This window comes from Mustela nivalis (genome assembly GCF_964662115.1).
Source record: "Mustela nivalis genome assembly, chromosome: 12".
In the NCBI taxonomy this organism is placed as follows: domain Eukaryota; kingdom Metazoa; phylum Chordata; class Mammalia; order Carnivora; family Mustelidae; genus Mustela; species Mustela nivalis.
Window position 1 is genome coordinate 19454942 of NC_139031.1, and position 25490 is coordinate 19480431.

A 25490-nucleotide genomic window follows, 5' to 3' on the forward strand; every position below is an offset into this window, starting at 1 on the left:
GCTAGGCTTTTCAGGAGTTTGGACAGAATGGAAGAAAGCGAGGTGTGACAGCAAGGTAGTCCGAGGAAACCTCGGGAAGGAGCAGGAAGTTGGTGATCTTCGAGCACAGAGAAATTAGCATCCGGGAAAAGAAAAGGGGTCTCGAGGCCTGCAAAGCTTGAACTTCGTGGCAGAGGAGAACGGTGGCGATGTGTTGGAAGAGCAGGAAACGGGGTGAGAAGGAGCAGTCGCACAGGGCCCGAGAACAGATCGTAGAATGGGGCCCTCGTCACCGTACCTGGGATGGTGTAGCTTCCTAGTTTTCAATTTGGGGTTCCCTGGCCACTGGCTGGGAACCGCCAGTCATGCTTATTGGAAATGGAAGTTCCCAGGCTCCTCCTCAGCGTGGGAATCCCAGCGGACGGGGCCTGCGAAACTGTATTTTCACCAACTCCACAGGTAGATTTTATGCCCCTGAAAACCATCGCTGCAGATGCTTCATAAATGCTAATAGGCTTTCCCATTTCTCGATAAAATTAGGGGGGATTCAAAGGAACAGGAGAGAAAGGGAAAAGAGGAGAGGGGATTTCAGGGGAGTTTTTGGGTCGCTCTCCCCCTAGATCCTCTTGCTCTGGACCTCTGTGTGGGCCATGCTGGCTTCCCCATGGACACACCGTCCCTCCCACGGTGGGACCAGAGCTGACCCCTGTTTCGGGGCCAGTAGACTGGAATCACCGGCCCGTCGCAGCTCTGCCACCTACTGGCTGTTGGAGGAGATGCAGAACTTGACGCAGAGTTCCCGCTGGTTAAAGAGCAGCTTCAGAAAACACACACACACACGCACACACACACATGCACGCACACACGCACACGCATACATGCACACACGCGCACCATGACACCACCTACCAGGGCCCCCTGGCCCGGCTTAGCCGCAGCCGCAGCTGCTGGCCCACCTGTTGCCGCAAGCACAGATGCCTTAGATTTCTCACTTTGGGGCTGAAGAGATTGGCAGGGGGAGGAGGAAAAAAGAGAGCAAAGGCGCAGGGTGAGCACCAGAGGCTCTGAGAAGACTTCCTCTTCCTCCTTCCTTCCGGTTTCCCAGTAAAGAACACAGGAGGTAAAGATGTTAGGTGAGCCTGGTGGCGGGGATTAAGGAGGGCACGGATTGCGTGGAGCACTGGGTGTGGTGCATAAACAATGAATCTTGGAACACTGAAAAAATAAAATTAAATTAAAAAAAAAAGTTGTGGAAACGGCCCTCAGCAGGGGGTGCGGGAGGAAAAGGCAAAGCTGCTGAGGCTCTCCAGGTCCCAGCCCCCGAGGCAGTGGGGAGGGTGAGAGGGTGTACAGCCCCCACCCTCCCTCAGCCAGCCGAGCCCTCCCCTATTCAGAGCAAAGGAGTGTAGACTATTATGCCTTCCCCTTGAGGCATGCTGCTGGCCAGTACTGTGGTCTTGTCTGCCTCAGTTTCCCCTTTGTGAGCAGACAGGGCTGTGGCAGGAATAAATGGGTGCCGCTGCCTCACACCCTGCCAGAATGTTAGGTTCACACCCGATCTTCTCTGGAGCTCAGAAGGCCAGGAATGTGCGTAGGTATCAACTGTTCAGCTAGGAAGGGCTCCAGAACCCAACACCCCCACCCCCTGTAGCCACTCAGAAGAGTGTAGCCTCTGACTTCTGGCCTCTGGTCCGATTACCTGCAGGCCCACTCTTTCAGGGTGAGCTTCTGACCTTGCCTTGTCTCAGGCCGTGGTCTCCCATCAAAATCTCTGGGGATTGAGTTTCACGGACCAGGTTACCTTAAGTCTTTGGGAAAACAGTCAACAGACCACAGCTGTTCCCAGGAGTCACGGACTCTTGCATTCTGGCCTGCAAACATTGCCCACCCATCCCCTTTGCTCTGTTTCTTGTTCTTCGTTCCCTGCTCTTGGCTTTCTACCTACCCATCTCCGAAGCTGCCTGGCTGGCTGTAACCTAAACCAGCTGAGGGAGGGAACAGGTTGGGAGGGTCCTTGAAGTGGGTGTCCAGGCAAGGAGTACTGTCTTTTGCTTGTGGTACCCTACTTTGCTCTTCTGCGCATGACTTGGTCATTGTCAAACCACTGTGGTTTGGCAAGGGCAAGCAGATGGACACTGAATGACACAAAGCCTACACAATCAGGGCAAGCTTTGTCACAGACCAGTAAATCAAATCCAGTCTAACACAATCCAATCCAATCCAACACAACATAAATATAATCCAATCCAACACAACACATCGCAATCCAACCCAATATAACCCAACACAATCCAACCAAACACAACACAATGGAATCCAATCCAACACAAACCAACATGACCCAACCCAACCCAACCCAATGCAATGCAATGCAAACTAAGGAACGCAATCCAATCCAACCCAACCCAGCCGAATACAAGAGAACACAATAAAATAAAATGAGCCCAGCCAGTGGGCAGTTTTACAGCACCTTATTGACTCATCTCACTCTGCATTGATGCAACTGGGGGAATAGGAGACTAGGGAGTAGATTCTCCTGGTCATATTTGGTCCTTTATTTCCAGGATGGTTAATAACAAGGGAATGTCAAGACAGCGGGGTGAGGGAAGCAGGATGAATGGGGACTCGAATTTGGGCATTCAGTTAACACCTGGGTTTCTGTTCTGCATCTGTTGCGGGGTTGGAGCCTAAGGATATGTTACTAACCACACTGATGGGAGGATCGCCAAAATACTGTTCACGAAAACTCTTTTCAACGTTTAAAATTTTAAGCGATCATTAGTTGAATAACTACTTCATAGACAACAAGCATTAAATCCATGTTTTAAAGTCTTAGCCTGGAGGCCTTCAAAAGCTAGGGTTTCTACCCCACAGTGACTCAGTCAGGGAAGGTGAAAATAAAATGCTGTTTCTAAGTCCACTGTTTTCCATGAGTCCAAATTGGTTGATTCCATTCATATTGAGAATATATCAAGGATTTCCAAAACTCCAGGTAGAAAGCGTGTTTTGAAGACCTATGCTGTTCCCTTAACACACAAACAAAGAACCCAAACCCGAGAAGTTAACTGAGAGAATGGGGGTGATTCTATATAACCCACTTCCCGACACAAAGAAGGCAGCTCTTGGTGGTGACGTAGCATTTTGTTGTAGTTGTCTGAGACAGTAAGTAGATCCTCACCTTTGCTAAAGTCATGAAAATGCTCACCTTCCAAGGTCTTATAGTAGGTTTTCTAGTTGGGAAAGTTGTGTTCAGGTGACTAGCTTCATCTTATAAAAGTCAGATTATGTCAGTTTCCACCTCTGAAACATACAATGCTTCCTTTTTGCCTGCAGATTAAAGCCCAGGGCTTGGAAGAGAATTTGGGGGTCTTTTGTACCTGCATCCAAATTATGATCCCAGGCTTCCTGCTCACCTGTCCCTCTGAAATCATCCGCCCTGGCCATAGCTGGCCCGTTCCCGCCACACACACACATGGCTCTGTCCTCTATCCCCACCCGTGTGTGCCAGCCAGTCCCAGGACATGTTCCTCCTTGTAGCTCCTTCCATTTGAATCATATTCCTCCTTTCAAAGTCCACTCAGGCCACCACTATTCTGTGTCTTTCTCTGTACTCACCATTCTTTCCTTCTTGTGGCCACTGACAGCCCGTTATCACTGTACATCCCTCAGGAGAAGCTTGGTGTGGACCATCAAGCATGTTGGCAGAGATCTAGTAGAAAATTCTGAATTTTCCACCTGTTAGCTCTATCTGACATCATGCATGTCTGAGTCTTGGTCTATCCTGTTATAAGACATGAATAAAAAGAACTAGAACTCTTACCTCATGAGAATTGTAACTCTGTTACTAAATCAACAAGTGTTTATTATATACCTGCTGTGTGTGGCAGGGAATGAATTAGAAAATGAGAAACTGCTTTCTGACTTGTGCTTGGTATCTTAGCAGCTTCAGACAAGGAACCCTTGAGGAAAGAAACCAGCCAAATACCCACTGGATCTTTTGCAAGATTCCCTTTGCGTCTTCTGTGGCAGGAGTTTATACAGTAGGTGCTCAGTTCACGCTCAAACATGGCATGACCGAGAGAGAACAAGGCTCCTAGAGGGTGCACACCATGGGCTGGTGTGAGAGCCCGTGGGGCCTCAGTTTCCCCTGCCTGGGTCTCAGAACTAGCTTCCCTGCTCCCAGATCCTCCCACCTGCCAAATGAAAAAGTCAGGAAGAGAAAGCTATAGAGAAAAGCTATAGAGCGCTATAGAGGAAGAGCATGGGAGTCCACTGAGTAAACAAAATGCTTGGGAGAGCGGAAGATAGATTATTGTTAATTATCTGATGCCTTTATTTAGGTAGTGTCTGTCATCATCATCATAATAATGATAAAATAACAACAACTCTCTGAAGTGTTTGCAGTGCATTGGAAGACTGAGGAAATAATTACCTGCTTAGAAATCCAGGAGGAAATTAAGTGACATGAGACAGTTTTGTCGCTGGCTTCTCTTTGTCTGTCTTTCACTGGTGCAACACAGAGAGCTGACAGGATCAGAGTCCTCTGGGCTGAGGAGGAACAAAGAAGTGTTTCCGTCCTGCTTTTCCCTGGTCTACCTTGAGGGGCAGGAAATAAAGCTTGCTGTCCAGTGAACGCAGTGGCAGGTGCAGCCTTCGGACTCCATCTACAGACCTAGGGTGGAGGAACCTTCTGACCTAGCACCCAGGGCTTTGTGGGGTGGCAGGGTTGGGCGGGGGGCTGTTGGGGCTTTTCTTGGAGCCTGGAGAGGAACTGCCTGTACAATCTCCTTCTCCTTTCCTGAGATTTCTCAACCCTCCCACCTTTCCCAGGCTCGTCCACTCTGGCCTCAGTTCCCCCTCCCTGTTAACTGGGGCAAAAGTTGGAAGTCCCCAAGAAACAGCAGGGAACAGTGACCCCTGGTGGTAGGCGCTGACATGAGCCCCGCCAAAGGGACCCAAAGCCAAAGGTCTATGAGGAGGAAGGGCCCAACCACAGGCTCTACCCTCAGAGTCAACCCTCAGAGCACACTTCACTTGGTTTCAAGCCTTAGGTCAGTGAGGTGGATAAGCCCTGAAGGTTTGGTTTTTTTTTTTTTTTTTTTTTCATAATGATAGATAAATAAGGGTTTTGAAAATGACACAGACTTTGGGGAGAAGATCCTCTAAAGGTCAGCCTCCCCTACTCTTGTCAGAATATTTATATCTTAAAAGATGCTTAACCCAAAGGAAATTCCTCAGCTGCTAGAATTTGGATGTGACAGCGACTATGGAGAAGATGTTTTTCATGTGTCCCTCAAAGGGACTCCCCTATTCATTTGTAAGCTTAAGTAGGTTAAGGCATGGAGCCTCTTGAAGCTGCGGGGCTGGGAAATGGGAGAATGTTCTCATTTCTCAACTGAGGGAGCCCTTCGTGGTTGTTTGGAGGCCACCTGAAGGGAAGTGGGAAAGTGTGACCTGTGTTCTTCCCTTTCATCACCGACTTGCCAAGCTGTGTTCTGTAATCCATGAACTGTGCCAGACCTGACCTCAGTGAGAAGGTGAGGAGGCCAGTCCGGCACAGTGGCCTAAAATCTGGCTCTGGAAACCGTCATCGTGTCACGATTTCACAGTCCACTTCTAGCATGGGGGGAGCCAAAGGCAAGTCCTTAGCAACTCCCTTCTACCCAAGCAGCAGTTCTGAATTTGCAGAAGCAACCAGACACAGTTAACTGGTTATGCCACCTTCACCTCATGTTCAACAGATCTCAGACTTGCTCTTTATCTTTCTACCCATGCCAGTGCTCTTGCCCTTGGTCCTACCATTCCCTTGGTCATCTAAGTGTGACCGTTGTCACCAATCTTCAAGCTCCATCACCTTCTACCCCCATTCTTCTCCTTGATTCCCACTGCCTGGAGGCTAGACCACAATGACTATCACTGTCTTTTACTGTCACCCATCTCTGGTCTCTCCCATTCACGCCATCCAATACAAAAGTTATGTTCCAAGAACATGCAGTTTCCTACAGCAAGAAGGCTTATAAAGGGGAATTATTTCCATACGGTCCCAGACTGCCACCACTCAGCACATTTTATCCCTTAATCTAGCTTCAAAATACATTGAATAATACTGCAAAGAATTTCATAAGTAAGACTTTTGGGTAACCATTATTGGCTTAGTATAGACTCGGTGCTTGAAGAAAAATGATGCGACTATAAAGACATGTTCCTGGGGTGGAAGGTGGTAGGCAGAGCGTGGGGGATGGGCATTCTAGGACCGTCCCTACCCACACAGAGGTGGGGTCCAGCTCCTCCCTCAGCCCATCAGAAAAGAATGAATGTCATTCATCTCATGATGCATCTTAGTGTTGATGGGCACAGGAGACCGAGCTTCTCTCCCTTACCTGTGGTGTAACCGTGGAACATGAGTTATGAGAGAAGTGTCTAGGCATATCCTATGGCCCTCCTGTGACATTAGCTAAAAACTTCAATCCTAGCCCTAATGATGTGCCAGGTGCTGTGCTAAAGGCTTTTTCCTCCGTTCATTCATTCATTCTTCCCATCAGCGAATGCGGTAGGCATGCAGTTCTCCACATTTATGAATGAGGTCACTAGGGGTTGGAGGAGTTGACTCAGTGCCCAGGGAGTCTCATAGTGAGCTCGAGGCAGAGCTGGGTTGGGAGCCCAAGTGCTTCATCGCTACACTACATAATTTCTTGGCCAAACCAGGAAAACAATGTCCTCACAGCGTAAGTATTGGCCAAATGGAAAAGGGAAACTCTCCTATTCATACGTTAATATGACATTATATATTATCAACGTATGGATTCTTTGTGTTAATTTTCCAACCAGTGACTTCCCTTCTCTGGGTTACTTTCTGCCTGGCCTCGGTTTCCACCTCGGAGCACGCAGAGAGATGGCTCCCACAGGAGCAAGAGTGGTGGCTGTGGGCTTTGCTTGGTGCCTCAGAGTTGTGAGATCAATAGTTTAATTGCTGTGAAACACGGGCTTTGGTGATGCTGTATAAATAATTATAATAACAGTGGCCAGTGACGGAGAGGATGGTTTTCCAATATCTTATTTTCAAATGCATTTCTCTACAATTAACTCCGCAAGCTTCTGGCAGAACGAGTATCCCTTATAGGCACTGGGGCTTATTCTTGTTGTTGTCACTTTTTTGTTTGTTTGTTTGGGGTTTTTTTGTGGTGTTATTGGTCCCCCCCTCCTCCCAAGACCCTTCAGCTCTGATACCTCATGCTTTTTCCAGACTCTCCCTCACTGGGATCAAAGGTCACCCATCTGACTGGAGGAGAGTGTCTTTAGGCCCCTCCAACGAGGGTGGGGGCAGCTTAAAGCAGGGTCTCTGTGGTTTTCCTAGGATGAAGGGTGCTCAAAAGACCCTTTGTGAGCATCACAGCCAAACTGCCCGCTGGCCCTGGGGCCCCTCAGCTTTCTGCATCTGTGCATTCCAGCGCTGTCTGGTGATGTCATCCCCGGACAGGGACGCCCTTCTCCACTCCAGAATTCTAAGCCCGGGAAGGCTGTTCCCCACAGTGTCTCTGGGAGCAGATTTTCTGACTGCAATCCATTCACAGGCCTCACCCAGGCCTCATGAATTCCTGGGTTCTCATTTGGAATAGTTCCAAGTGTTTCTTTCTCAGAGTAGTTGCTATAAAAGAAAGAAAGAAAGAGAGAAAAGAAGAAAGAAAGAAAGAGAGGGAGAAATGTAGTAAAATGTGGGCAGTGGCTGCCAGGGGAGATGTGTGGGGATAAAAAGAGGACAAAATAAGTCACTCGGTGGTCTGTGAGACAGTACTGCGTGAAGTCTGCTCCTCAGAGAAGACCCAGAGATTTTTTTATTTTTTAAGATTTAATTTATTTATTCGACACGGAGAGAGATAGCTAGAGAGGGAACACAAACAGGGGTGAGTGGGAGAGGGAGAAGCCGGCTGCCCCTTGAGCAGAGAGCGCAACGCGGGGCTCTGTCCCAGGACCCTGGGATCATGACCTGAGCCGAAGGCAGATGCTCAAAGACTGAGCCACCCAGGCGCCAACCCAGAGACTTTTTTACTGGGCTATAATGAATGCCATCACTGTGGCATACGACCCTACCTACTTTTTTGTCAGTTGTTGCTGAGTACAGCTTTGATGCCAGCAAACTTAAGCTGCAGGATGGGCTCTCCCCACTGGCTTCGTGTCCTGGGGTTAGATGAATAAGGCACAGCCCTGCTCTCAGGAAGCACATAGGGGAGCGCACGTGCCCCCATGTTGTGATGGGATCGGGGCGTGCGGGAAGGGCAGCTGGAGCCGGAGCAGGAGGCATCAAAGCTGTACTGGGAGACGGTGGGAGCAGCTTCGGAGAGAGTGATGCTGCGCTGGGTGTCATAACTAAACACTAAGTGTATCCCATGCTTACTTTCCGATCCTCAGTTTGGCCATACTGAAAAAAAAAAATAAATAAAATAAATTCCTAGATAGCCCAGAAGCTGGTGCTACTTTGAAATTCTGGTCTAGAACCCAAGTGAGCAAAACTTAATCTCTCCATGTTTTAGGACTTTGCAATCCACTGACATTTGAAAGGAAGATTTGGCGATTCGGCCAGGAGCCAGACGGTATCACTCTGACTCAAGTCCTTCCCCAGGGGGCGGGTGCCTGTAGGATGTGGTCTGTAGGGTGAGTGGCTGAGATCCCTTGTTTGGAGGAATGTGTTCACCTTCTGGGAAGCCAGCACCTTAGTGCTTTGCACCAAGTAAACATGGGCTGTTCTGAGCCTCACAAAAACACACACAGGTGTCCTTGGATGGCCCCCCTCAAAAGGGCTGATGCCCCAGCAGCTTGATGAGGCTGAAGGGAAAGAACCAGAGCAGAGCTCATCAGAGAGAGCAGATGTCGAGGTGATAAGCACTTGTCTGACGCTCCCTGGGTTATTTATTTGTCAAGGAAATTGCCAAACAGCGCCTAGAGGCTAAGCAACAGTCCTATGGCTCCGTGCAGACAGCTCCCAACAGTCTGACAAGTGGCAACCGTATAGGGCTGGCGGCTGCTGCCCTTGTGTTAGAAAGAGCACTGATGGTCCTTTCAGGATAGGACTTCAAAGAAATGTACTCCGCAGAGTCTCTGAGGAGCTGGGCCCCTTTTGATCTTTTCCCATTGTGATTAGAGCGCCTGCACCCGTTTGTTAACTTACCAAACATCTAATAAGCAACCCTGGTGTCTCACATAGCCGTTGGGGGCCTCCCTGTGCGTCTGTGCTATGCAACATCAGCGCCATGGATACATTGTCTCGTCTTCATACCGACTGAGCACAACCACATACTAACTGGCCACAGCCCGCAGTTCTGTGTGTTCACTACCGTCTGCGCAGGCACTTCCGGAAGAGCGCTTCCCAATCCGTCCAATCACACCCTGCGGGAGACCATGAGCTTGGGATTCGGACTTGGATATTTCAGCTGAGGATAATCCAGTAAATCCTGAAGTTCTGCCTGAGGTCACCTATGTTAAGAGGCAGAGGCAGGATGCGAGCCCGGCTGACTACACAGTCCCACGTTTAATTAGGCACGATGCCACGGACCTGCCCTCAAGACACAGACACTCATGGCTGAAATCAACACACTGGAAGCCCGGGGGCCATTCAGGATGGACCTCCGCACATGCTGAGACAGGAGGCAGCAGAAGGGGCAGCGCGGGAGCCTTGGGTGACAAGACACGAGTTAATCAGTGCAGGGCACATATTATGGAGAAAGCTTTCAGAGGAGTGTCCCTGCCAGGTTCCGAGGGGCAAATGCACCTGGGGTGGCTGAAAGAAAGCAGGGTGGAAACTGGGAGATGGAATGGGGTGAGGGAAGTAGTGTGAAAAGGGGTGTGAGCAGGCTGGCCCCATTCCTGGAGGGAGAAGGAACACCTCCCCCCGCCTCCGGCCAGAGGGGCTAGGCTGAGTGGAGGGGGAAGGGGATCCTGCACCAACACCGGTTTGGGGTGGGCAGCGTCAGGTGGTTGCCAGGCAGTGAGGAGGATGACATGGTGTTCCTGGAGTCGGGAAGGGTCTGAGGGGAGGCCTGGAGGCAGAGGCTTGGGCTCTGCTCTAAGGTGCCAAAGGCAGAACGTAGAGGATGGTCCAGGGTAAGGATGATGACGTAGCCAGGAGGTGTGAAGGGGGGTGGGGGGCTGCCTCTGAGCTGGGAAAAAACTGGACAAAGCCTACTCCCTTCATGCCATCGTCTTGATGCTTGAGTCTCTACTCTGTGCTGAGCCCTGTGCTGGAAGCGTCCACCCTCTGAGCTAGGACCTGGCTGGTTAGGACTCCTGAAGATGCTGACGACCCTGCCACAGCTCATGCGAGAGTCCATCCGTTTCCCGTCTTCACTCTGCTTCCGTTCTCCCTGGGTGCCCCAGTTGGACAGGGGTTTCTCCTCATCCTAGTACAGCTGCATTAAGCATCTGCCGGATCCCACTCCAGAGGAACTAGGTTTCCAACAGGAGAGAACTGCTGACCACACACATCAGCCCCTTGCTGTCATGATGTACCGTGTTCATTAACCCCTTTGTGACTGCAGCAGTTGGGGGTGGGTAGAAGAGAGGAGGTAGCCCCCTATTTGGCCAGGGGGTACACAGAGCCCAGAGGCTGTGTGGGAGGACAGGGAGGAAAGTGACTTGTCTGAGTCATAGAAGGGGCAGGGAGGAGTGTGGATGAAGAATCAGGAGTACTGACTGGTCCTGGGTTCAGAACTCTGCCCCCGATGCCATGGAAGGCCTGGCTTCATCTCTAGGAAACTGTCCTTGCCTCCCAGCATGCTGCCAGCTCTGACTCTGCCTCCAGCCCTTGATCAGGCTCAGAGATGCCTCTCCCCCCTGTGAAGCCAGGCTGTGGTACTCCACTTCCCTCCTGTGGCTTACTCAGACCATGAAGCTGCTTCTTTCTCCATAAAGTCTCTGGCTTTCTGAATCACACTCCAGCGGAGCCAGACTCAAGGTTTCCTGGATGATTCCTCCAGCTTCGGAACAGGCAGGGAAAGGTGTCTGCACCCACATTGGTGGAATGCCTGTCCGAACATTCCATCTGTGGGCACAGACACTTCTCTACCCGGGTCCCTGCCCTCTGTCCAGCAATGCCCCCTTTCTCATCTGCTTCAGGTGGCCCAGAGGGGAGTCATGGACCCTCTTCTCTTTGCAACCCCTTGCTGACCTCGTCAGATGTCGAGAACCCCATCCATGGGCCTAATCTCTCTGTGGCACACACGGTGGCTGCTCCCAGCGGGAATGAGTGGGAATCATGGGGGTCGACTCATGTGAATTGCCTCCCTAGCAACTAACATTCATGGAAACTTCACTGTTACCCTTTCTCGATGCTAAGTATTCTACATGTTTGGAACGTGATCAGACGCCCAGCAGAAGAATAACAGTATCTGTTTGATGGAAAGTGATAAAGTTTGGCAGATTATCTCCAGCCACAGAGTTTGTATGTGGCAAAGGTGGGGTTCCTGCCATCTGCTCCTGGGATCCCCACACCCAGGCTCTCCGGCTTGTACACTGCATCTCAGGAGCCAGAGGACTCTGGTCTTTTGTAACATGGATGAGCCTGGCCTGTCTGCCAAGCACCGGAACCAGCTGATACGTGTGAACCACATGGCGCAGCTCGTGGCAGACGGTGAATCAACTATTCATCCCGGCTTGTTTTTCTAAGAGTGGGTGCAGTCTGTCCAGGCTCCCCTGTGGCCAGAGGCATGTGGGAAATGGCAACCGAGGCTTTGGGAATGCAGGCTACTCACATATGTGGTGACTCTGGGACCACAATCCAGGTGATCCACCAAGGATTCCAACCTGTATGTAACTTACACGTTCTATGCCTGCCCAGGTCTCTTTGCAAGGGGGCGGGCAACACAAAAGGCTGGTTTTAAATATTTAGCGTTTGAGATATGCTGGTTTAAACCATCTTCTGGCACTTCCTTCATATTAATCCTATTGACTTTCCTTCTTACTTCTTCAACATCTTTCTATCCTCGAGTTGTATCTTGCTTTCTGTGTCGGCACCCAAACCGGTGGGGTGGGAGCATGGAGACCCTTGCTCCCGATCCCTCCGTGTGGAGCTGTGCAAGGTGACATGTCCTAATGGCAACCCAAAGATCATCACTCAGTTTCGTGGGTGTGCAGCGAGAGACCCAAAGGGACCCATTTTCCCAACAGTGTTTGGTTACACAGCGCGGGACCCACACACACGCAGGGCTTATCTAATTAATTACTGTTTACACTCTTGCCATTCCCTTCGCATCCTTTTCCTCCTGGCTGGAATCAGGAAATCAAAACAAAGCACCCTCATTGTGCTATTCTGGGGCAGCCTACGCAGTGTGAACATAGAAGCAGGGGGTAAGCCCACATCCAGAGTGCTGGGACTTGGAGCTGGGAGGAGGGGCCGCCACATGTCTTCGAGGCCACTCTGGTGAGACTGGGCTGGACAGTCTCCGCTCCTCTCCCACTGCTGCATCTCCTGGGGTGTTCTCCCCACCGTTTGGGTTCCTTGCTGTACAATAAGGGAGCTCTGCATCGGGAGAACAAATTAAGACAAATTAAGACGTTGATGACTAGTGTGAACATTCCCATCCATTCTTTTGTCCAACCAGTATTGATCGAGCACCTACTATGTGCATGGCTCAGGGGTTTGGGATGTACCACTGAACACGAAAGGTAAGGACGTCCGCTCTTGTGGCATTTACCTTCTCGCAAGGGAGCCCAACAATATTGTAATAAATGAATAAATCACATAGCATGGGAGAAACTGACCAGCGCCGTGGAAGAAAGAAAAACGGAACCGGGAACAGAGATGGACATGCCAGTGAGGCAGGGGGTGAGTTTAGAATGAAAGTGACATTCCAGGGGACGCCTGGGTGGCTCAATCGTTAAGCCTCTGCCTTCAGCTCAGGTCATGATCCCAGAGTCCTGGGATCGAGCCCCACCTCAGGCTCCCTATTCTGCGGGAAGCCTGCTTCTCCCTCTCCTACTCCCCCTGCTTGTGTTTCCTCTCTTGCGGTGTCTCTCTCTGTCAAATAAATAAATAAAATCTAGGAAGAAAGGAAGAAAGAAAGAGGGAGGGAGGGAGAAAGGAAGGAAAGAAGGAAGAAAAAAAGTGACATTCCAGGGGAGCGTCAAGTTACAAGTGAGATTCTGTCTTCAGGGGTCAGAGGAATACTGACAGTGAGAGAATGCCTGGTGCCCAGAGGATAAACTTGCAGGCCCTGAGGGTGGCTGGAACTTGGAGGTTCTCTTGTTCACTGCTCTACCAACCAGGCAGCCTTTCCCCAGGGATATGGAGACATGGTAGGGGCTCCTTTCCCTAGAGAGCTTTGAACTGCCCAACCAGCAAATCACCATAGTGCTCAGATCCGATGCTGGTGTCCCCACGCACCATTCCTGGTCCCTCCTCCCCCATACACCTGCCCTGTGTCACCTTGTGTCAGACTTCTAAAGAGAAACTTCTAGAGGCCATGTGGGAGTTGAGACATGGCCTCATCTGCAGAGGCAGAGAACATGTGTGTGCACATGTGTGTGTGTTCGTGTCTGTGAGTGTGTGTGTGTGTGTCTCTAATGGTTCTAACTCTGGCAACTCGGGCCAGGAGTGAGCTTCTCAGGTCATTCATTCACTCATTCATTCAACAGAGGAGCGCTTCCCATGTGCCTGATGCTGGCACTCGAGGCCGTGTTCCTCCTTTTCACCCCCTGTTCAGCCTGTGTGGCAAGATGCTGAGTGACAGTGACCAGGTTATGTCTCTTAGCGTCTTGGGGGGCCAGCTGAATAAACTGTATAAGTAAGATCCAAAAGTTCCGTGATTTTTCCACCTGAGAGACACCACAGCCCTACAGTGTCCCAAGAAAGCAGATCCTGGCCGCTCAGTTCCTACCGAGGGACCTCCCTGCTCTTTCTGCCTCAGTGGGAGATAGATCAAGGCCAGGACAGAGAGCCAGGACCCCTAAGAGAGCCAAAGTTGTGTACTCAGGGCTCTTGAGATGAGCAGGCCCTCCCTCCCTGGGCCCATCGCCGGCTGCCTGCCCCGGCGCGGGCTCCATTTTGCAAACTGACCCGTCTGCATGTCCTTGCACAGGAGCCCCTTAAGGTTCTGGAAACTTTGGAAAGTTGCCTGAAAGTGAAACAGGCCTAACTCTGGCTGAGGCTCCGCCTGAAGGTGGGGCGTCCATCTCCACAAGCCCTGCCCACCACCCCCCCTTGGGGCCACGCGCGTCACCAGGGGGGTTTCCACTGGCCTCTGTGTTTGGGCTTTTGAGGGTCTCAGGGGAGAATTCAGAGCGTCCCGGGGACATCTGTCCCAGCCTGCCTTTCCAGTTGCGGCTCCACTCCCAGGTCTGCCAGATGCGACCCCGCCCTCTCCTCCTCCAAGCGGGGCGCAGCCCAGAAATCTGGCAGGGTAGACCTGGACCAGGAAATCTGGGGGAGGATGGGAAAGGAAAGAGGAGAGGGGGGATACCGGGGCTTGCCTGCATCTTTAAAGATGAATGGCACTGTTTGCTCATTAGGGAGATTATTCCAAGCAAGAAGGCAGCCAGAACGGTCTAGTGCGAGCATCTGCCTGCTACTGGGAGCCTGTATTTATTGTTCAGTCCTTCAATGGATGTAAATCAACAGCCCGGCCCAGATAATGTTCCAGTAAACAAACAAGCAGCTGCCAGGGGCTCCCCGGATGGCTGACCTTTGCGGAGGCCACCCTGCTGATGTTTTAATAGCGCTCTGCCTGGCAGCGCAGACGCTCACCGTGCCAGGGATGAAGAGAGGTGGACGGGCTGGAGGGGAAGGGGGCCGCGCTGCCCGCGAATAGCCCCGGCAGCAGACGGCGGGGGAGGGGCGGGCTTGGGGGGAGGGGTGCCCTTGTGTGCCCCGGGGAGCACACGTGCCTGTCCCGGATGGGCCTCCTCGGGGAATGGCACTGTGCATGCTAGACACTGCGATGGAGGGCCCTGCGCGGTCCAGGCACGACGGATGCCCAGTCATTTCGTCCTGGTGTGGCCTCCCCCACTGTCGCCTTGCTCGTCTTTATGAAGTATATCTGACAAATGAATTTGGGATATATTTAAGGTGTAGGACTCGGTGGGATGTTGCAATCTATATAATACATCTACATTATGGAAACACCTAAGACCAACCTGTTAGCCAGCTTTAAGTGTACACTGTGATCACATCGCTGTATATTAGATCTTTAGAATTTATGTACCCCATAAAACTGACACTTGATGCCACTTGGCCAACATCTCCCCATGCCCCCTTCCCCCCAGTCCCTGGTAACCTCCGTTCCTCTCTCGGCTTCTGAGTCTATTTCAGATTCCACAGAGAAGTGAGATCATGCGATATGTGTCTTCCTGTATCTGGCTTGTTTCACTTAGCATGATGCCCGCCAGAGTCACCTGCAGTGTTACAAAAGGCAAGATTCCCCCCTTTTTTTTTCATTAATTAACAGTCTCTTGTTTGTGTGCGTGTACTTATGTGTGTGTTACAGATATATACACACTAGAGCCACGTGATGTATAGATCACGTTTTCTTTATTCAGCTGTCAACAGATATTTAGATTGCTTGCGTGTTTGGCTATTGTGAATAACTCTCTGCTTGTTAAATATTGAAATTCGCCCCTGTGATTTGTAGTCAGCTGTGCCCCCAGGCCTCTGAGAGCCCACACCATCCAGGTCATGCTTCGCCCCCAGCAGTCTTGCCTGGTAAGGCAGGGAGCCTCTGGGGCTATGCCCCTGTAGCATCTCTTCGGACCGCTTGGTTCTCTCAGTTGTTCTTAAGTGTTCTCGACTGCCACCACCCGCAACCCTCCCCCCCCGGGGTATAGGGCATACCTGGCATCCAAGAGGTGTGCCCAGATTGCCTGCAGCCTAAGAAAGTGGAAAGAGAAGGCAGGGGTACATCAAACAAGCTCGCTGGGTGCTAGGCTAGAGCAGAGCCCAGCCCACACAGCTGCACGCTATAACTTGCTCAGGCTGACGGGGACCACACAGCTGTTGGAACGTAGAGCTTGCAAGCTCCAGAAGAGTGAAGACACTGGGACACATGAATCATGTTATAAATCGAAGGTCCTGGGAGACACAAGGGTGTCAGCCGGGGAATGGAGTGAGAAAGATCTCAACTGAGAGCACCCGTAGAAGGATAGTTGGCAGCCAAATTATCAGCAGGATCGCTTGGCGAGCACAGATCAGAACACAGGGATGACAGACAGTGATCTAGAATTGTGCCATCCTATAGGACAGCCATGGGCCACATGTGGCTATTAAGCCCCTGAAATGTGTCTGGTTCCTATTAAGGGTTGCTGTAAGTCTAAAATGCATACACATCAGGTCTCAAAGATCTAGTGTGAGGAAATGAATGTAAAATATCTCACCGACAATTTTTTATACTGCATACATGCGAACGTAGTAATACTTGGGGTACATCGTGCTAGATAAAATAGATGATTAAAATTAATTGTAATTAATCAGTTTTACCTGTTTCTTTTATCATGTAACCATTAATGGAAGATGCTAAACGTCACATGTGGCCCACATTTGTGATGGGCATTGCATTGCTGTTCTCTGGTGCTGGTTAGAAGAATATTCCATCGAGTCCTAGGTGAGACCTGAAGGGATGCCACACCCAGCCGCAGAGAAGCAATCACACCTAGTCTCCTCAGGACAGAGCGCGTGAAGACAGACAGATCTCTCTCTCTCTCTCTTACCTCCCTTGGCCAATATGGGTATGTCCTTATAAAATGTTTTACCACTAATTTCACTATTCCAGATCAATCTTCCTATTGGACTCAAGAGATTTTGTCTTCAACCCTCTCAGAGTTGGAGGTGCCACGTTGGTAGCTCTTTTGTCGTATGGCTCGCGTGCTCCCTCGAGCCTCACTTGGGGCTAGGCTGAAAATTCCTGGTTGTACTCCAGTCAGTGACCAGATTTCCTGGGAAGAGGGAACAAGGGCCATGAACACACGTAACTGTAGCCTTTTCCACTTGGCTTTATTTGTGTGGTGTCTGAGCCCTTCAGAGGACAGGCTTCCTTGGAAGACAGGACAAAGACCCAACTTCTTCCTCCAGAAGCTAGCTTTGAGCCTAGAACACCAGGGCATTCCATGAATGCCCTGTGGACAATGAATGAATGTGGAGTGTCCCTCTTTCAAGGGACATGAGGGGTCAGGATGTGATGTTCTCCTGGGTGTTAGCCTCAGAGAGTAACATCTTCTAAACACCTAAATTTACATTAGTAGCTTCTTTATATTTTCTACCTTAAAACAAAAATCAACTTCTATTTTTATCCTTTCTCACTGCTTAGGTGATCCACAACTATCATCTGCGTTGCATAAAATAATAAATCTTGTTTGTCCTGATGTGTACAGTAATAAATCTCATGGCTTCTTACTGTTACCTCAGCAGCTTCGGGGTGGCCCCTGTGTTGGCGACTGAACCAGGGCCACTGGCCAACACCTCTCCTTTGATCTCAACTGGGTCTTTGTGGCCTGAGGCATCTTTCCTAGGCTATTCTCCAGGTGCAGGCATCTGGATTATGTTTCTACCTTATCAGGGGTGGACTGAACATGATATTCTGTATTCAAGTGAACTTGGCCAGGAGAATGACTTCTGTTTGTCTGTTTTCCCCTAAAATCCCATTTGAACGCTGCTTGACATGTTGCTGGCTATTCAGGCTGCTGTGGAATATGGGGAGTCGTGAGTGATTCCTGAGCACTTCTTTCTTGGTCCCGCCTCTCACTTTGAGTAATTCCGTGGTCTCACCTAGATCCGCTCAGGGCCGTGGTCCCATTGGTAGAATGTGGCTGGGTTTTCCTATAGGGCATTGACCATTTATGTAGTAACTACTCATCTTTCCCCATCTTTTCAAGGCATAAGTGGCAAATAAAAATTGTCTATGTTTAAGGTATACAACGTGATATATGTATGTTTTATGACATAATTGGTGCAATCAAGCTAATTAGTATATCCATACTTCGCATAGCTACCATTTTCCTTGTGGGTGTGATGAGATCACTTAAGATCTACCTTCTTAGCGAATTTCAAATACACAAGTCAGTATTACTAACTCTAGTCACATTGCTCTGTGTTAGGTTTTCAGAACTCACTTGTCTTGTAACTGAAGGTTTGTATCACTTGGCCAACATCTCCCCATTGTCCCCAACCCCAAGTCCCCGGCAACCACCATTCTAGGCTTTGTTTCTAAGAGTCTGACTCTTTTAGATTCCACATATAAGTGAATCATGCAATATTTGCCTTTCTGTGTCAGGCTGATTTCACATAGCATAGTATTCCCTAAGTTCACCCATGTTGTCCAAAATGGCAGGATTTCTTTCTTCTTTAAGGCTTTATTTTATATATTTAAAATATAAACATATATCTGTTTTGTATATATACATGTGTAACATATATGTGTGTACCTGTATTCACATATATGTGTGTGTGTGTTACCCTTCATCCATCAATGGATACTTAGATACTTTCCATATCTTGGCTATTATAAAAAATGCTGCTATGAGCATGGGCTGTAGTCATCTCTTGGAGGTACTGATTTTGTTTCCTTTGGGTACATACCCAGGAGTAGGACTGCTAGATCATAAAGTAGGTTTCTTTTTAATTTTTGAGGCTCCTCCATATTGTTATCCATAGTGACTATACCAATTTACATTTTTACCAACAGTGTGCAAGAGTTCTCTTCTCGCCACACCCCTACCCACACCTGTCTGTATCAACTTGGTGAGCACTGGCCATGTCCTGGGTGCCGTGCTGAGATGCACAGTCCTAGCTTTTTTGCCCCTGTGCAGTTCCCCTCCCCAGTGCTCCCTGAGAACACATCACCCTTCTGTAATTCATCTCTACCACTGGCCTTCTTGCCAGCCCAAAGAGCTCAGAATCATCTGCATACTTTCTTGCTCCCTCCTCCAGCCCACTTACACAAAATATTAAATAAAACAAGTCATAACACCAGTGCTAGGGAAATGCCCCTGGCTCCGCTCCTCCGTGCCGAAACGTGTCTTTTTCTGTCTCTAAGCTGGCTCCTTCTCCATGGTCAAACTGCCCAAAGTCCCACAGTGACTCATTATTTTTAAATGCCTTTTCGTGTGGAACCTTGTCAAAGGCTTTTGGAAAAATCTAAATGGCTAAGAGGCAGGTACCAAGCTAGGAACCAGGAGACCTGAATTCTAGTCCTGACTATCCTCGGTTTACCACTAAATTTTGGGGCAAGACCCAGAACAGCGCGCGCCCCCTCCTCTCCAGTTTCTTCATCAGCAAAATGAGAACAATGATGCTAGTTGTCAACATCATAAATATCTTAAAACCATCCGATGGGACGACGTTATTTAAGAATGCTGTGCAGGGTAACTGAAAACTTTACAGCAGCAGCATCTTCATTCATATGCATGATTCTCTCCCACAAGAACGGTAGCAGGTGCAGACAGGTTTCCTCCCACTCTCCCACGGCGATGTTGGCTTAACATCAATGACTTGCCCTTCTTGAAGGGATGCGGGTTTATACAACCAAATGAAACTTGGTTCAACAGGCACTGGTGTAGTACCTAAACACACGGAGGCGTGGACAGAATCCGTCAGACCTTGGTAAGGGTTGAAGCCATGCCATCCACTAGCTGCGTGACCCGGAGCAAGTGACTAAACCTCTCTGTGCTTCAGCTGTAAGTGGGATGATATTAGTGCTTACTGCGTGAGTTAGGTAGTTTAAATGAGAAGCTGGTAGGTGTAGGACGCCAGCACGAGACCTGACACACGGTCGTCACTCCGCTATTAGCGGTTCTTGTTGCTATCTGTTATGTGAGGCCAAAGCAGGCAGCAGCTGGATCGCTCTACCTAAATTTTGTGATCGTCCATCATTCAGCCAGTCCTACCACAAGCTCCTTTTAGCCAAGATCTTTGTGAGATTCTTTCAGCGGATGGGTGAATTGGATGCTTTCCTTTCTGGTTTCTGAAATAAGTTGAGGATGGGGGAGGGGGAGGGGGAGAGGGAACCCTGCCTTGGCAATGACTAGATTTCCCACCTAGACGGAGTGTGGAAGGGGGCACAAGAACCCTATCCTGCCTCCCTGGGGAAGGCCCGTGAAAACTTGCCCTAGGTGTTCCCTGGTCCATCCCTCTGTCCCCGCCCCCACTCCTCTGGTTTCCTCTGATGTCCACCGCCATCCGCCACATCGCCTTGTGCTAAAGAGCAGGGAGCTGGGGCCCAGTGATAAAGAAGATTGATAAGGCACTGAATCCAATTTCCCTTGGGGATCAGACCACGGGCATCGCCTGGCACGCATATCCCCCAGAATTCCTTGGGGGAGCCTGCTCCTGCCGGCAGCCTGGAGGGGCTGGAGACCAGCCAGAGTGCTTAGTGTCACTCTTGTCACTCTCCAGAGGTGACTCACAGCTGGGGTGCAGCCTGGGCTGGGCTGGGGGCCAAGGCCCTCGCCACGCAGTCAGACTTGGGTAGTAATCCTAATGGGTTTTGCATGAACTCTCATTTCATTCAGATGAAGGAAGGGCCTGGCCAGGATTGTCATCTGCTGGCTTGGAGATGGGCACAGAAGCAGGTGGGCTATTGGAATCTGAGGCATTTTGATTTTCAGAGCTAAAAGTATTCTCTTTCAATGCCTTTATTAGTTTTTTGTTTTGTTTTGTTTTCATGAGCTTCATGAGAAATTAGCAAAAGGAAGCTTTAGCTGCATTCATTTATTTTTTCGTTCTTAAAATAAATATTGGTCAAGCTCGAGTATTTCAGCATCAAAATCAGGAATGACTGGCAAAAGCCTCTGGCATCATATAGACCAGAGACAGACGCTGACCTCAGCCCCCTGCCTTTATCTAGGTGGCACGCCCCAGTCAATGAATGTGAAACCCACCAAGGAACGAGGTCTCATGTAATGGGGTCGTATGAAAAACGTGGACTTTGGAGTCAAACTGAATCCAAATTCTGTCCCCAACTTTTATAGCTCAGGCTAATTGTTTACTGCACTTCTGTCTCATTTTCCTCGTTGTTTGTATCAGTATAGCAGTTAAGACTTTTGATGTTGCAAAAATGCCTTTTTATTCTTTTAACAGTAAGGAAATAACTTGAGTAACTAGAAAGTCCTGACGGAGGGCAGGCTGTGGGATCATTTTGATTCAGTGACTCAGGGACATCACCAAAGACCAGTTCTTTCTGTCTTTGTATATAAACCTTTCCTGGCTTCAGCTCTCCTCTTTATGACAAAAGGGCTGCCAGCAGCTCTTGGAGTCAGCTGTTTCTTTGATGTGCAGAGGGTGAGGAGCAATCTCTCTTCCCTGATCACAAAACACTGTCTGTCCCTGCTTTGCCCTGGGTACATATGTTGATTGACTTGGGCCTGTTTTCTTTAATCATTGTGGCAACAGAGTGAGATAAAACGGAATTGCTCCTGCCCATCAGGGAGCACCTCCTGCCCCCAGGGAAGCAGGGGGTGGGTCCAGTCTTGCCTCTAAGGTGGCAGAGGGTGGAACAGATGCTGGAGAGACCATGTATGTCAGGACAAATGACCACTAACCCCACAGGACTGAGAGGGTTACACCAATAAGGAATTACATGCAAAACCATTTCCTAGTGCCTGACATCTAGGAAGGGCTTAAAAGTCGTGCTTTAGAGGAAAACAAACAGAGCCTGGAACAAACCTAAAAGCAAACACATAAACTGCAAAATAACCTAGTGTCGGAGTTCAGTGAATTCAACAGAAACGGGAGGCAGCAGACTTTTCAGATGAATTGATGTCATCTGTTGGTATTAATGTGGTGTCCCTTCTGTAATTTATTTTATCTGAATAACTTCTCTTCTCGTTGATATCATGAGGGGTTAAAAATTGAATAGTAAAAATTACAAGTAAGAGGAATGCATAATGGGGATATATGGAATATAACTTTTTTCTTTAGTTTCATTACTGAAACCTCTAAAATTACACTGTGGGTACCTTACAGAGTCTTATACAAGGGGCATCTAATCAAGTTTGGTGACCCCCTAGCTATTGCCTTTCTCTGTGTCCCTCTGGATATTTGGTTCTGACTTCGGCGGGTGGCATTATAAGTACTGGGCAGTGATTCTGTCGAACCTATGAGCCCAGACTTGCAATGATTCTGATTCTAGAATCAGCACCCCAGGTCAACTGAGCACCATGCAGCATTGAGAAACCCCCATCTTTCTAGAATTGGTCCTCCACTATGGGGGGGGGGGTGTGGGCAAAAGTCTCTCCTGGTTGTCTCCATGTTGTCCAAATAGTTCTAGAAAGGCCGGCGAATGGACCAGGGGTGATCTACTCTGCTAAGTGTTCTCAGAAGTTTGGAGATGACTCATGCCCAACATGCATTTTCCTGGAATGCTCACGTCCCCTTCCCTGGGGACATGAATAGAACCTCCAGGAGGTTTGAAGACCTACATCTACTCCTAAGGCTGAAGCAGAAGCTAATAGTTAATGGCCAGAATGAGCCCACTCAGTGTGAAACTTCTGGGATTGACTCCTTGCCTGGTTCCCCCTCAAAGGTGTGGCAATGATAACTGGGTAGCCATCTCGAAGAATCAGCCTACATTCTTTTTTTTTTTTTTAAGATTTTATTTATTTGACACAGAGAGATCACAAGTAGGCAGAGAGGCAAGCAGAGAGAGAGAGAGAGAGAGAGAGAGAGAGAGAGAGGAGGAAGCAGGCTCCCTCCCTAGCAGAGAGCCCGATGCAGGACTTGATCCCAGGACCCTGAGATCATGACCTGAGCTGAAGGCAGAGGCTTAACCCATTGAGCCACCCAGGCAGCCCCAAGAATCAGCCTACATTCTTACATCCACTTATTTTCTGAGAACAAACCTAGCAAATAATATTGCCTTTCTGTTACACGATGGCGCTCTGATCTGAAGCAGCTTCAGTTACCCATGGTTCACCCAATCCCCAGCCACTGCTCCTTAGTACCAACCCTATCCTCTTCTCTGAAGACTTTGCGGAGCCTGGTTTGGTCTTCTGCCTTCCCTTATCTCTGCCTTTCCCAGCAGGAGGTCCCTGGGAGGCTTCTCTTCAGGGCCCGGGCTCAGCATCATGGAGGCAGAGCTCGATGCCTCTTCCTTAGCTGTTGGGAGGGTCTCTGGGCTGAAGCTGAACTATGGGCAGTATAGGATCTGAACTCATATCATCTCTCCTCTCCCTCTTCTCCGCAGATACGGGTGGATGGGCCCAGGGGCAACGCGCTCCAGTATGAGACGGTGCAGGTGGTAGAGCCCGGCCCAGTCCTCCGGGATATGGCCTTCTCCAAGGACCACGAGCAGCTCTACATCATGTCAGAAAGGCAGGTAAGGCTCTTGGGCTCTGTTAGACATTTGTCTTGTGCTAAGGACTATCCTGTGGCTCAGTAGAAACCTACAGGAGACCAGCTGCAGAGAGGGCATTGGATTTTTTCGGCTCAGTATGTATCTTTTTGGTTATATTGCTTGGGGACTGAGGTTGAGTGCACTGAAAGGCGGAATAAAACATTTAAAATATCAAAACATCTGGGAGTCTAGAACAAATCCACTAACTTCACAGTGATGGGTGAGTATAGATTCAAGGCCAGCATTCACTGTCTTTTGAAGAAACATGGTACAAATGCCCAAGTTTTTTATCCAGATTTTCCTACAGAAAGTATCATCTCCTACCAGGGTCACCCTCTTAGACCCTGGAGGTCTCTGGTGGACAAGGATTTGTTGCCCAAACATCTTAGTTGAGGGAACATCATAGAATAGTTCCAAATGGATGGAGATTCCAAACATGGGTCTCTGTCCGTGAAATGAGATGATACAGCATGTGTTCTGAATCTTTGTATGTACCTATAACTCTAGCACAAAGTTCTGGCAAATTCCATGAGGCCAAGCTGGGCAGAACAAGAGGGTGCAGGAATTACTGTTAACTGATACTGAGTAGGAAGTAGCAAAGTTGGGCTTGTTTCTGGAACTCAGCTGAGTACTAAGTAAGTTCTTCAAGGGTCCTTGGCCTAGACCAGGACTGATGCATCTACAGCAAGCAAAGGTATACATATCACCTTGAAAATTCCACATATTTAAGAGTATGTCTTGGAGTGCCCTAATTCACAGCCCAGAGTGTTCCGCCAACACCCATCTCAAGAGTGGATTAGCACCGCCATGCCTTCCCCCTCTCCTCTCTGTGTGGGGTGGGTCATTCCCAGGAGCTGTCCCTCCAGTCCATAAATATGTATGTGATACAGGCAGCAGCCATGAGGGGCAGATCCCATCTCTTATTCATCTTCATTAGCGAGGCCTGAACTCCCCAGAGGACCTTGCCGACAGAGTCTGGATTGTTCCGCCTGTCCCCTCTCTGCATAGGGAAAAAGATGAATACCACATTATGCCGCCCCCAGGGCTTGTGCATTATGCGTTGGCAGCCCACAGCAGCTCCACCCTCCCTAAGAGCATGATGACATCTTCTCTTGGTGTGGGACTCCCCACCCAGCCACACTGGGACCCATTGTGGTGCCTTCATTGAGGCTGCCCTGGTTTGGGGATTGCCCGATGTGGGGCTGACTGAGGAACGTTTGACCCCAGGAGCCAGGATGGGGTCTGAGGCAGCTCCTTTGCTCTCCTTTCTTGCACTTTCTCAATGGAGCCCACACTCCCCACTCCCTGCCTACAGAGACCCGTGTTTGGAATCTCCATCCATTTGGAACTATTCTATGATATCCCCTGCTCTAGACATGGAGGGGAAGTAGCTTTCCTTGGTAGAATGACTCCTTTGGAGAAGACCCATTGCTTCCACAAAGCATGACCTATTTTAGGATTTCTTACCTTACCTGAAAACCAGGATCTCTCAACCTGGAACTTTATTTAAGAACTTGCAAAGATGGAAAATATAAGCCATGGGGAGCCCCCTCTGATAACAGAGATGGGATTCTGAGCTCCTTGTCCTCCGCATTCTGCTCGCCCAAGAGAGGTCCATGGCCAGTACCTACCCAGGCTTGGAGAATGAGGCATGATGGGAGCTCTGGATTGTAAGAAAAGAAAGGAAGGTAAGAATGGATGGGGCCAGGGCATTCATCCTCTCTGGGGCTGCTCTTCACTGAGATGGAGGGCAACCTGCTATCAAAATAAAGTCCAAAGGCCCATGATAGCTGGCCCAACACTGGTCTCCAGTGGGTTTGCCCATTCTCTGTGGGGAGTGGTGGTATAGCACAATGGTTAAGTGCACAGGCTTTGGTGTCAGAATGTCCCAGCATGAACCTTAGCTTCACCATGTACTAAGCATGATCTCAGGCAAGTTCCTAACCTCTTTAAGATTTAAGGTTCTCAACTGCTGCATAGAAGTAATAATAACATCCCATAGTGTCCCAAGGATCAAATGACATAACACATGTAACAGGCATGAAGCAAGCCTGGCACGGAGTAAGGGCTTGGTAAATGGAGGCTCTTATTCTCATGACATTGCAACAAGATGTCTGGACATTGGCCATATTTGAAATCAGGCAGGTGGTGGCATCAAGATTCTGGGTGACCTCTCAGGTATGGAGCTTAAACAGTTCAGGTCAAAAC

General features: G+C 49.4%; 1 protein-coding gene across 3 annotated transcripts in view; it reads left to right on the forward strand.

The window, feature by feature from the left end:
- Window positions 1-25490, forward strand: part of PLXNA4 (plexin A4) — a 419828-nt gene that overhangs the window by 245381 nt on the left and 148957 nt on the right. For all 3 annotated transcript variants that reach the window (XM_082693998.1, XM_082694000.1, XM_082693997.1), the window contains exon 4: window positions 23133-23264. In XM_082693998.1, the coding sequence (XP_082550124.1) occupies window positions 23133-23264 (132 nt within the window). The remainder of the gene's footprint in view (window positions 1-23132; window positions 23265-25490) is intronic.